General features: G+C 36.0%; 1 protein-coding gene across 1 annotated transcript in view; it reads right to left on the reverse strand.

Moving 5' to 3' along the window:
* Positions 1-1232: 1232 nt before the first annotated feature.
* Positions 1233-14055, reverse strand: part of CAPZA2 (capping actin protein of muscle Z-line alpha subunit 2) — a 34026-nt gene continuing 21203 nt past the window's right edge. The window contains exons 7-10 of the mRNA XM_017817880.1: positions 12162-12240; positions 8594-8665; positions 5687-5749; positions 1233-4787 (exon numbers count right to left, since the gene is read on the reverse strand). Coding sequence (XP_017673369.1) covers positions 4647-4787; positions 5687-5749; positions 8594-8665; positions 12162-12240 — 355 coding nt within the window. The 3' untranslated portion in view covers positions 1233-4646. The remainder of the gene's footprint in view (positions 4788-5686; positions 5750-8593; positions 8666-12161; positions 12241-14055) is intronic.

Here is a 14055-nt window from a genome sequence, read left to right on the forward strand (position 1 = left end):
CATACTAGCACCCAGTACCCAAGAAAGCCTGCACACTTGGCAGGGAGGCTGCTCGAGCAGCACAAGGAAAATACATCCACTACCTCCACATCCCTAGAGAAAGAATCTTAAGTAGTTTTCCTGCACTCAAGAGCTTGCAGCTGTGATTTTTCAGTTAGGTTCATAAACACTTCATCTGCAAAAGAGGAGATAGCGTTATTTTCTTTAAGCCAGTTAGAAGATTTGCTCCAGGGAGGCCAAGTCCCTTCTTTACCTCAGAGGACTAAAACACTCTTCTCTATGTTTGAGGGAAAGTATTCTAGGTTCCAGATATACCAGAAGCAGGCTGTTGCACTGTAATTGGCAAGGCCGCTGGGGGCATTTTTACTTGCTAGGAAAGAGATTTTGAGCATGTTTTTCTGAACCCTGACTCACAATAATGCTTGTCTTGCATTCACAATGCTGTGGCAAAGTTGCAGCTCAGCCTTTTATATTAACATTCTTAAGTAATTTCTGAAATAATCTTGAAGCATAACTCAAACTGAGTTGCACACTGGGAAGCTGCTTATTAAAGGAAGTACTCTCAGTTCTTTCCCTGAGGCCTAAAGCAACTGTACTCAGTATACGCTTGAGTTTAATTGAAAATTTAATTTAATTGAAAATTAATAAGCACTTTTAAATACAAAACTGAAATGAGTATTTACTACAAGTCATTATGGGCATGTGGTGTTGTCCTTCCAAACCAATCAACCACCTACTACTTTAGTAGTATATTTACAACCCTGTAAGCTGGAAGTTGTTTCTGATTTGACATTATTTCAAACTACAGCTAGTCCGGCAAAAGTCTCTACATACTCCTGTTGACTTAAGAGGAAGAAACCTGACACATTTGCCCCTGCACAACTTTATTGATTTGCAAAGAAAAGATGCACAGTGAAGTCTGAATGTGTTTACAGAATGCATCCTTAAAGGCAACGATTACCACTCTTTCTTCTGATGAGCACATGGCTAACATTATGCTGAGCAATACCTCTTACAGGCAAGCCAATCACAGCAGCAGTGGAAAATATTGCTAATAAGAGAACCTACCAAGTACTAAGCATTCCTTTTCACAGAAGGAATAAAGTGCATATTCAAGTTCCTTTCTTTTAGATGAGAGAGAAAAATTGACTTTTTTTGGTTAAAATCTGATGCAAATTTTCCCCTTAAAATAAAATTTAGAGTTGTAACTGTCACACAAAAATTGACACTTCAAGGTTACGAACAAACTAAGTTTAATCTAAACCTAGTTTACAGTTGCATCAGATGAAGAACAATTTCAGTTTTTCCAGTCAACAAATGCAGCAGAAGCCATGTCTGTGTCCGCAGGTGATTCAATACAATAGAAGTGAATCCACAGAATCAAACAGTTGATGTAAACTTCTATACCCATGGTATATACAGTCTGGAAATTTGAAGGCCAGGTTTAGTCTGATGCTTCAGACATCCTCAACACATAGGTGGTTTCAAGCTGCCTGAAAGAAACCACTGCTATTGACTTGGGTCACCATTCAGAGCTGGAGAGCCCAGTTCCAAGTTCTCCAAAAGTAAGTGAACTCAAGCATCCCAAAATGGCTTTGGCAGCCAAACCAGTCTGGGGCAAGTGAAGATGAGAGAGGATGTGCTCCCAAACTGCACAAACTACATTGCTGCTGTAGATGCAGCTGGAGCCATCCCCTACAGAAAACACATCTATTGGGATGTTGGGTCTCACACAATGCTTTTAACTCAGGGCTGAATGACCACTTCCCAATGAACTGCGTTGCAGTGTTTCCAATAGAGCCAGATGGCAGAATTGTTATCAGCATGTAGAGCATAAGTAGTAGTAATGATGTGATTAAAATGACAATGATTTTAAAATTTCATTCTACCCACAGTATGAATTTGAAGACAGTCATACAAAAAGGGGCTGCTCAGGAGAAACCAAAAGCAGAATTGCTGCTCCTGTTGCAGATGTTCATAAAGAACAATTGCTTACTTGCAGAAGTTAAAAATTCCTTCATATAAAGGGGCACTAGGATGCATAAGATGTAATACACTTCAAAAATGCAAGCATTGTACAAGTCCATTTTACAAGCTATAATGTCTATTACATCAACATTCAACAATACAAAGCTTGTATTTATATTTAAAAATAGAATATAAACAAGTAGTAATTCACATTAAGACGATTGCCATAGCAAAATTTCTCAGAGAAAGTGCTTTACCTATACAAAATACCCTAAAGACTAACAAGCAAGCTCTAAAGTTCTCCAATTTAAAAGGGGTAGGGATAGAAACAAAAAAAAGTGCAAGTGACATCCAAAATCTTGATAGAAATCAAGCATTCCGAATATGCCATGTGCCTCAGCTGAGAGTCAGGTCAGCTTCATCTGCAGAGTCGTTATGCCCTAAATATGATACAACACCATTTTGAAAAAGAGAATAGTTTATTTACTTAGACATGGCTTTATTGAAGCTATAACTTAATAAATTTGATGCTCCAGCTGTAAAGTTAACTCACAGACTAAGAATTACCACAACAAGAAAAAATATAAGTAATACAAATCTACTTTGTCATCCAACTGGTAGAATTGAACCTGAAGGATGCTATTCTTTCAAGATAAGGAATTAAGACTATCACATGACTGAATAAACAGGGAAATACAGTAATAGAGTACTTCACAGTAAAATACCTCTTTATTAGGAATATATTTAAAAGTAGCTTTTTATTTCAGGTAAGAAAAATAGCATTCTGACTTTTAGCCAGTGCTGATTCTGGTCATACACAACATTCTAAACAGCTAGAAAAGTTATTTGCACCATTGTTGCCCATTAACAGTTCTCCCAATTGTCCATTCACTGCTGTTTAGCTTGTTCTCAAATAAGTTGGAAGAAATTCTTTGAAGAAGGTTTGTATTTAGATCTTAGTTAAGACTGACAGACTGACTTGATAATGACTCAGCATTTGTTATTGGCTCACATACAATGTTTATAAGCTGATTTTAAAAGAACATCACAGTTCAGTAGCTTATATACAAAGACAATTGAGAGAGCAACTCTCCAGGAAGACTGTGGTAGAACAAATCCCATTCTTCTACTATACAGTTTAGTACTGTAAAGTAGCAGTGGTTTCAAGAACTTCTATACCCCTGCATAAGAGAGCACTGAAGAACAGAATATTGGAGTATTGCTACTACAATTCAAACAGCAAACTACTGCGTGTGTACTTTTTTATACTCAGTACCAAGTCTAGACTCTTTCTCTTGCTATGCTGTAACTTGAGTGAAAGGTAGTTAATTAAATCATGCTATAAACAAAGACATAAAACCTTTGCGTTAGCTTTACTGTTTAGGAGTGAGCATGAATACTTGCCTTCTCAAAAATAAAAAAGCTTTTTAATTTTCCATCATGAGCATATAAGTATGTAGCATATTGTAGAACAATTTTTTATCCAATTAAAAATGAAAGTTATGCATTTCATAGAAGTGCTATACAGCATTTGTAATGGAGTCTGTGTTTTTAGATACCTGACATCCATTTTCAATATGAGATACATCAAGGAAGGTATTCTCCAGACACATGTATTAATTTTTGGTCTTGTAATTTCTTCCATCCTCTGTAGCCAATCTGAAGCTAAAAGATACCTGTTTTAAGTAGACTTCCATGCGTAGATGTTTCTTAAATGCAGATGGAAACAACTGATAATATTACAATCTCCAAATACACAAGTTTGTGGCTGTTTTAAGCAGAATTTTAAAAATGTTTAGAAACACCAAAACCAGGCTATATCAGGAAGGAATCTGATACTCAAATAAATAGAAAATTTGCGTTTTAATGTCACATTGAATTTTAGTACATTTCAATCCAAGAAAAAATAAACAGACATAGTAATGAGTACAGGATTATATATATTACAATATGCCTTGTTATAATACATTTGTAGCTTTATGATAAAAAAGCTCGAGGGCAGATGGAGTTTGAGCTCATTTAAGTAATTGTCAGAACAAAGCATTAAATGCATTTCTGGAGTAAGTACTTTTATTTCATTTCAAAATCTTAAAACAGCATTAGACCTTGGCCTTTTCTTTAAAAAAAATAATTAGCTACCATGGAGCTAGCTAGGTAAGTCTTCTGACAGGTTTAAATGATACAGAAAATGCTTTTCCCAATTTTACATAAAATGAAAGGACAGACGATTTCTACAACAGCACCTATGGCGAACTCCATGTTGACCTTGACCTAGAAATGCACGTTACTGATCTCCACAAGGAACCCAGCAAATTTGGAAGTTGTCCATTTCACATGAAAGCAAGAGAAAGGGTTATCATATGCAAAAATATTTTTCCAAACTGTTCTTAACGTGTAATTGAAAACTAAAGGCATGGTCTCTTCGTTATAAAAAAATAAAGGTACAACAGAGACTCTAAAGGAAGATACTCAGCTATACTGAAGTTGCAACCCTCTGAAAGGAAGGAAAAAGGAAAAAAGTCAATTAGCTAAGCTTTATGCTCTAACCAAACTACTTACAGTGATTTTCAATGGCAAAAGCCCATGCTGACTGGGTGATCTGACAGTTCCAAATACTTTTTGTAATAATTTTTATTTGTATACAAGGACACTAAAACGATCCAGTCATGCAATGTTCACTAAGCATTCTGCATCTCTTTTCCAATCTTATAGCTAAGGATCTTGTTCCAGTCAATCTTGGTGCGGGTAACTGGCAACTGTCGACGTAAGGCCTTGAAAGTAGTGTCGGACATAGTCTGATAATTCTCACTGATAGCAGTCTGTTAAACACAAAGTCATACAAAACAAAGACACATGAAAAACAGAACTACGACGCTATATAAACATTAAATGATTGAGAAGCCTGCTACCTCTTAAACAGGCTTAATAAAAACATGCTAAATTAAAATAATATTTTATGAAGGAAAGCTGTTAGATATAGATTGAAACTATGTGAAGAAAATTAGTGAGACATGTAATAAACCTGGCCATAGCCAAGGTGTTTCAGCAAACCAGTGTGGTTAATCACCAGCACGAATAAAGTGCTGATCAGAGTTAGCGCATACATCAGTAATTCCAGACACCAAAGTCTCCCAACTGTTTTTCCTAGGAGGGTGGTAAAGCCGGTCCACAACATTGTATGAACTTGAATTTAATGCATACTATACCTATTGAAAAATTCTTTATTAAAGAGCATTTTTTTTCAAGCTGACAGAACATGGTGTCTAAATTTACCTTATGCTCAAGACCTGAATGAACGTCTATCCACTTCTGCAGAACAGTTACACTTTTCTAACTTTGAAATGAATAATTGAAATGGGTAATGCCTAATCATATTTAGCAATATTGTCCAACAGGGTAGCCTCTGAACAGAATCTGTACAAAAATTCCACTTAGGGAATGCACTAATGCTTAAACAGATCAGAATTGCTGATATTTGATCCTGCTAATAGCTTTTCTGCTCTCAAAAAATTACTTCTACTGTAATGTTAAGTAGGTGAGCACAATCCCTAAAAGGTATGGAAAGGCAAGACAGAGTTAACAGCAGCATGTTATCTATTTATATGGAACTGCATTATCTTAATATCAAAAGCTTGCCAGTTACAGAATACTAGCTTTGGCTAAGTATATGGTAATGCTATAACTATGAGTAAGGATACAGCATTTGTTTCCAACATACCTGATATTCATTTTCTGCAGCCTCTACGATTTTTATAAATTCCTTCGCTGTCTGGGCTTCATTCTAGGAAAAAAGCATTTGAATTAGTCTGATATACAGCATAATTCTAGGACTAGTTAGATTATGTTTTTCCTATAGTTATGAATAATATCAGGTAGACTTGATGAGAACATTTGACCATATTCAGTGGCTAAACCAAAACTGAACAAAACATTAATCCAAAAGGCATATTCAGCCAAACTGCAACAAGCATAAAGATTACCATGGAGCTTATTAAAATATTTTGATTAAAAATTCTGTGGTATGATAAAAAGACATACGGAACAGAACAGCATTTGGAAATATGACAATGCACACACAGGTCTCTAAAAACATGCCAAGTATTGATAACAACATTATCAATGCTACATTTCCAGTACAAATCCAAGAAGTACCAGCTAAACCAGAAGTTATAGCAGAAGACAACCATAAAACCAAAACAGATATGTTCACCTCTAAACATTCATTGCAGTTACAACTTCCTCATGAGGGGAAGAGGAGGGACAACCAGTGACAGGACCCGATGGAATGGCCTGAAGTTGCATCAGGGGAGGTTTAGGTTGGATATCAGAAAAAGGTTCTTCACCCAGAGGGTGGTTGGGCACTGGAACAGGCTCCCCAGGGAAGTGGTCACAGCACCAAGCCTGACAGAGTTCAAGAGATGTTTGGACAACGCTCTCAGGCACATGGTGTGACTCTTCGGGATGGTCCCATACAGGGCTAAGGCTGGACTCGATGATTCATTTGGGTCCCTTCCAACTCAACAGATTCTGTGATTCTGAATCTGGAGACTAAGCTGAGGAAAACACTAGACTTTATATACCTGGTCTTCTAGAAACATCCCCAAATACACCTTGTAAAAATCAGGGTGCAAACACTATGCTCAAATTTCATGGAGACTGAAAAGGATGAGGCTGGAAGCCAAGAAACTGTTTAAGGATGCAAGTGTATGTTTGTTTTAAAAATAAAACATTTTCCACCAGTCAATCTGGAGGAAAATTAGCTGAAGTTCTCAAAAGAAGTCTCAAGAAGGAAGTGATAGTTCATGAATTTCCAAGCTTCCAACTTAGCATTGGAGACATTCCTAAAGGTGCTTTTGCAGAAGCTGTTAAAGGTAGAAGTGTTCTTGTCCCATGTGATCCCTCATTCCTACAAAGGCAAAGACTGGGAGAAAACTGACAACTTCAACTGCTTTAAAGTTTCAGTGAAACTGCACCTAGCAGCTGTTAAAGTGGTCCTGGACACTGCAAGAGAGACAAAGGAAGCAGCAAAGACCAAGAAGAACAAAGGAAAGGGTTTTGACTTTTCAGTGAACTGGGGCAATGCTTTCAAAGGCTCTGCTGATGAAAGGAAAAAATCAGAGATATGAGGTCTTATTTGTCTCAGAGAAAAATAAGGGATAAGAAAATAACCTTCAGCAAAATTATTTACACCTCATTTATTTCAGTTGTGCCTGTTGATGGTATAAAATGGCTTCTCTGCAACAACAAAAAAGAGAAGCCATTGAGACTCCTACCTACCTGGTAGGTCAATCTACCTACCATTTCTTCTGTGTTAAATAGGAACTTGTACAGCCTCTGCCCTCTATAAAGCTCAAAGCCAAGGTTAAAAATTCGTAACCAGCAGCATACTTGCTTTTGTTCTAGCAAAGTTATGTAAAAGATGTTTTCCTGCTCATCGGTCTTCTGCTCTTTACTGAACTGCAAAACAGAATTAAATTTCTTCCCAACAGAAAGTGAAGCAAAAGCTATTGAAAGGAGAACTGCATTCACATAATCTTCCCTGAAATAACTCTTATATGAATGAAAGACTAAATAGATCCCTTTGCTCAGGGAGTCAAAAGTAATTTTATATCTACTGCTCCAGAAGTGTTATCAGTTGGCACCACAATCCCCCATTCTTTATGGTGCTATTGCAACTGAAAAGCCAACAAGCCTCACTTTGTATTAATAAACAATGTTCTTTATGGATGAATTGAGCTTTTGAGCCAAATCGGTTACTGCTAGTCGTTATCATTAAAATACTTCTACTGTTCACTTTTACAACTTCTCTTTGCCAGTTTAACCTCACTGGCTTAAGTTTTATTAAAAAACACTCCAACAGAAAATTTTACTGTTTATAAACACAATTATAAACACATTATTTCAAAAGCAGTAGTTGTTCATGCTGCAACATTATCAGCCCTTAAAAAATATATCTGGCACTATTTCCAAGCAACTTCTATTTCTACTGTTTGCTCCTCATTACTATAATGATCCATTTGGAAAGAAGTTGAAAAAGATGATGCTTTAAAGTGTGTTATGCTTCTCAAGCTGAAGCATCTGTGAAAGGGCTTTTTGTACAGAAAAGCAAGAGGCTGACAGCACCAGCTACAGACAGGGAGAAAATGAAAAGAATACCTACCACTACTTCTGAACTGGTAGCATTTGTTTACTACTTTTAGCATAGTGGTCTTCTCCTAGCAAGCAAAGGAGGCAATCTCCTACTAAAGTCAGTTATTATAACTCAAACCTCCCTCATATTCCAAAATTAATTCTATAGGTCACTCAGCAGACAGAAGTTTAAATACAACAGAAGTGCAGAAAGACTGACAGGAAGCTAGTTAAAGCTTTAATATCAAAGTTATTTTAACTTATACAAGCCACATGCAAGCATACATTAATTTTATCTTTTTTTACTTTTTTTAAACACTAACTACATATTAGGTAAAAGTAGTAAATATCACATGCAGAATATTTGTAAATTAAAACATTAATTCCCATGCATGCAGAAGAACAAACTTGCCTGCAAACTTCTGAGCTTTTTTAAAGATTGCTTTTATTTTTAAATTATTCAATATACCCTTTAAGGTCCTTAAAGTTCACTTACAGACACTGTTAGAGAATCTTGTATGTCTTTATGGCTCACCAGCTGAACATTACCATCTTCATAATAGTGAACCTACAGACAATTAAACAAAAAAACTCGTGTTTAATGTTACAGATCAACAACATACAGGAAAATCAAAGTATTGTGTTATTTATCATAGTAACAAATGTATACAAATCAACCAAACGGCATATAAAATGTTACAGAACAAAAGCAAATAGGAAAACCAAAATATTGTAGAATTTACTATTTTTGAGGGGGATTACTAAAGAGGATATTCTGGAAACATTTTTTGTTGATGTGCCTTATGCAGTATTTCATACAAAGAAGTTTAGGTTTTGATTAACATCATGAAGATGACAACATACAATTTACGTGACCTTACTAGAAATGCCTGAAATGAACTGACTACTGTAAATGGTGAAGATATATTTAAAATTAGAATAGTTTTGGCAAGGTTTCAGGACACTGTGAAGTTGTTCTGCTTCCCCCAAACTGTTTCCTAGGGACAGTGCGACATTAGGCTTCCCTTTCTAGATCTGCCTGGGTTTGATATTTTCCTCTATTAGATATGGCTCATAACAAAAGCTGGTATTTACCTAGACAAGGGAGTTCTTTGGAACAAAGTTTGCTAAGGTTAGATTGCAAAACAGGATAATATCTATTTACTCTTGAAACGTATCTACAGAACAGCTTCCTTGATTATTTTGCAGGAGATCAGTAAAACTCTACCCGAAGCTAACTTTAGTACTTTTAAATTCAGTTGGGAAGGATTTGAAAACATTTAGTTCCTAATGCAACTGTTGGAAAACTTAAAAACTAGAAAGGATATATAAAATTACATGCAATCATTCACAATAATTGATATAGAAGAGTTATGCAGGTCACCGACATTTAAACAAGTATCTTTAAAGATTTTCTTACAATTTTGAGAAAGGTAGTTAATATAGCTGACATTATGAGAAAATGAAACATTTGTGTCTCACCCTATTAGACAAGATAACATTTTAATTTTGAGATTAATGCACAATAGTGTAATTTCATATGCATTGTGATGATATGTGCAAAAGACTCTCAGCTTTATAAATAACAATGGAAAAAACATGACACGTAGTAAGAGAGCTGTAATACCATTGCAAAAGAAAGGTTTCCTATATGAGAAAAAATTATTTCCTATGATTCATCTTACATGATTATTTTGCTTATCGTCAAATACTTGTTTTGCAACAAAAGGTATCAACCTAACCACAAAATAAGTTTCTTTTCAAATCAAACATTGCTGGGTGAAACTTCTGCCAACCTTTTTCAATCCAATTCCTAAAAGATGAGAAGTGCTTAATCAGTGCAAAATTTTAAGAAATCCCAATTAAATGGCAAAACCCAAAGAAATATAAATCTGCCCTCTTGTCCATGACAATCCACTGCAGGGGCCCCAAACCTCCTCTGTGCTCTCAGGCCAACCCCAGCACAAACATCCTATCTGTCACTGAATCACATTCTTAGCAAACAGGCCTAAAATCTTAAGAGGGATGAAGAGGGATCTTATTCTGGGATGTGTTATATCTTAAACTAAATATGAGACATAAGTGTTCTGTACTACACCTCCCTACTGACATCTTTCTAGAATGCTAGGTCTGGGTTCAGAAGACTACAAGAAAGAGGATGTTTAAGAACAGAACCTCTTGGAAAGGTTAAGTTAGGAGGGATGTGAATAACAAATTATCTAAGAGGTAAAATTAGTAACCAGTACACTTAGTTTTCCATGCACAGTTCGAACACGTTAAGCACCAGAAGGACTTAGTTTTAGTAAAAAGTTCTGCTGTTACCTTTCCCCTTACATACAGAACAAAAAGAAAATTAAACAATGGAAGAGATTCACAGTTGATAATTTCCTGTATTAGAATTTATTAAGAGAAATAAAAAAAAGAAGAAATTGTGCAAGTGATCTTAGAAATGCTGAAGACACCCGTGATGCTGCAATTTCCCCCAACTTATTCATAAAAGGCCTTATCAGAAACAAGGCAATGGCATATTGCTGTCAAAGATTTTGCAAACAACACTGAAATTACACAAATTTCACTCATGTTTTAGGGAGTTGATATTCTAGAAGATTATTTTGCTCCTTAAAAAAAAATTAAAGCACCTTTTTTTACTTGTTTGTTTTGAGAGATGAAAGGGGAGCACTTCCACATACATTGAAGAAATTGTACACAATTTGCAAAAATTTGAAAGTGAGTTCAAAATTTCTTGGTGAAACAACTATTTCCTATACAAGCAATAAAAGTAGAACGCCTCATTGCTCTCCAGAACACAGACTTTAACGAATGTAAATAATTACTTGATTTATTATGTGAAATAGTAACAAAAGACAAAATCAGCTGGTGCCCAAATTGAAAAGCTGATTAGAACTTAAGTTTCTTGGTTAAACTATTTTCTAGGCTACTGGGCTAATCTTTTATAGAATTAGGTAGACACCTGCCTCCTTGTTCTGGAAAACCTCTGAAGACATTTAATCAAAAGTGTGTGCTGTGCAGAAAATGCCTGTTTTGCTGCAAGCTGAATTTAAGTGACAAAGTCTTGAGAAGCCTAGAAGTTACTTAAGGTGCTGGATACTATGACTGTTGTGATCCGACAACCTAATAATGGGTGCCCAGATTTTGACTGTCATTACAAATGTTATGGAATTTGCCTCAGAATGGGAAATTAGATTCAGGTTCCCTTGCTTGGGTGGATCTGAACACAGCTACCACATCCTAAAACATCATCCTAGCCTCAGGCTATGGCTAGAAAAACATCCCTTTGCATCTTCCTTCTGAAATCATCACTGATCAGTAAGGATGAGCAAATCTCATGGGGGCACAAAAAAAGCAGGAGAAGGGAACTTGGATCTATATCTCATAAAAAACATAATAAAGTACTACGTTGATAGTCAAACTGCACTAATATTCTAGTCCTTGATCCCAGAACTGTTTTAATAAACTCTTGCAAAGTATGAATACATATACCAGAGAACTAATCCAGGAAGTGAAGTCTCCCTGCCTACCACATGACAGTCAGACTTCCTTTGGTGTCAAGACTTCTGCCTGCTTCGAATTCCTCCTTCTGAATGCCCTAAAGCCAACAGGAAGAGCAAATTCTGAATGAAGAAGACCCAGATTAAAAAATTTTGATAGTGCAACTGCTGAAACCACAGGTTCTGAACAATAGGATAACATGAAAAAAACCCTATTATTAGTTAAAATGAAAAAAAACCGTTCTACTTTAGAGAGGGCCTACCCTCAGGAAAGACTTGTCCCACTGTGAATTCAAGAAATAGGAAACCAAAGAGGTATATGCCTAGCTGAGGTGAATACACCTTCTGAAGTCTTCTGAATCATTACATTAAACACATATTTTGTGTTTGTAAGGATTAGGTAAATATGCAATTAAGTCACTCACACATAACTGAATTGCTGCTTTGCTTACGGGGAACCCAAATTCTCTTAACATATTTAATACACTGGCCTGAGTCTCCCTTGGTAATAACTGGAGACTTTACTGACCAGGACACAGTTTGAGATAAGCATACCTGAATTTTCAAGATGCCAGCCACTTGAGTGGTTGAAGGGGTGATTGTAAACTTCCATTCTGACCTCCAACGGCCATTCCTTTAAAAAACAATAAAACAGAAATTGGATGTCACCCCACTGGTTAAGAAAAAAATCCCAACATACAACTAAGAGTCAAAGGAAACCAGAGAATTAAATTTGCAGTGCAACTACACATGCACAAAATCTTCCCCTAAAGACTTAGCCTCTATCAGTGAAGAACAGAATAGTTTTTCAAAATATTTAACCTCAGTTTTCAATGTGGACCAAAGAGATTTATTAGTTAGGATATTTTAAGAATAGGACTTAACTTCTGAAAATGCCTAAAGCCTCCAGTGTTCTTTCTGTCTTTCAGCATTAATTAGGCATTTACAGTCAATATTTTGTTTCCAGGACCTGGATGACTTGCTGGATCAGTCAAAGTCATGCTTCACCTCAGGCTATCAAAAACTTGAATGGAAGGAACATTCAAGTAGCAAGACTTTCTGCTATGCTGAGCTGTAACTAGGCCTTTCAGCTCTTCTAGTATTTCCCTTCCAGGACAACTATTTCCTTCCAGTTCTCTTCCACAAATTCAGCATCCTTGTCAAAATGCTTAAAGGGAGTTTCAAACATCTGGAAAACAGCATGAGGAGAGTGCAGTTTCACCTGATGTCTTTCCTGTAGACTAGACATTTTTTTATTCAGTTATGAGATTAGTGGATTAGAAGGTTAGTACACTGAAGCTGTGTTAAGAATGCATGGCAGCTCTCCTTGATTCCTCCTGTGTTTGCACTTAAAGAAGGAAAGAAAGTTAATACTAGGAGTTCCAGTCCTGCTAATGTTAGGTGTAAGTTCCAGTGCATTCAACATTGGGAGAGAAAGAGATAAAATACTAAAATTAACAGCTCCTAATGAATCTATATAATGACACATCTTAGATACAAACAACAATAACTTAAATATAAAGCATTTGGTTATTTTTTCAGACAAATTCCAAATTATCACTGAAAATTCAGATTAAGGCAATTCAGAAGCTTGTTGGCATCACTGAAAAAACACTGAAAGGTTGCCCAACTCAGTGACACTAATACTACTGTAGCCTTATAGACTAACCCATTGGTTATGAGAAAGCTTATGTGCTGAACTACACTTCAGGTATAGTTTTTAGATGCCTGGGATTCAATAGTTGGCTAACAGATTTGTTTGCTTCTCAGCCACTTTGTGGTCCCTTGAAGTTAAGAAGACCACAGTGTTTACAGTCTGGGATATCTTTTTTGCCCTTAAGATGCTTTCAAAAAAAAAAAAAAAAAAAAGGAGTTAAAGTTCAGAAGGACCTTTCTGTAGGAAATGCTCTGAGGTAAAAACAAAGTTATTACTTTATTTAGCTCTACTGACTTCAGATGTTTTGCAAGAGATTAACTATCCTTCCTTTTCTTCCACACTCTTTAATAAACCATCTATCCTACTACATTGATAGTATTTCAGATAATCATAGAGTATTTTTCTTTGGTATGTATTGGTTTTCTATCATCCAACAAACTTGCTCTCATGGTGGGTCAACAGCCTTCCAAATGCCTAAGTTGGGACACCTTGAGGATAAATACTGCCTGTAGCTTGGGCTGGATATCCAGACATACAGCTGCATCACTGAGGAACCTGGTTAACTTTGAATCCATTTCTCCATCCCCATATCCCCCAAACCAATATGCATTATTACAACTCGCTAAGAATGAGAATTAGAGTCTGACTACCCCCCTGAAAAACTCTTAGAAACATGGTAAAATATTTACCCATAACTTTAATAAAGAAAACTTCCAAGAAACATTTTCTCCATTTATACAACGTTGCTACATATCTATCTCTCTTCTTTAAAGACTATAATATTAAAGTAAC

The sequence above is a fragment of the Lepidothrix coronata genome, unplaced genomic scaffold (assembly GCF_001604755.1).
Source record: "Lepidothrix coronata isolate B3197 unplaced genomic scaffold, Lepidothrix_coronata-1.0 Scaffold63, whole genome shotgun sequence".
NCBI lineage: Eukaryota > Metazoa > Chordata > Aves > Passeriformes > Pipridae > Lepidothrix > Lepidothrix coronata.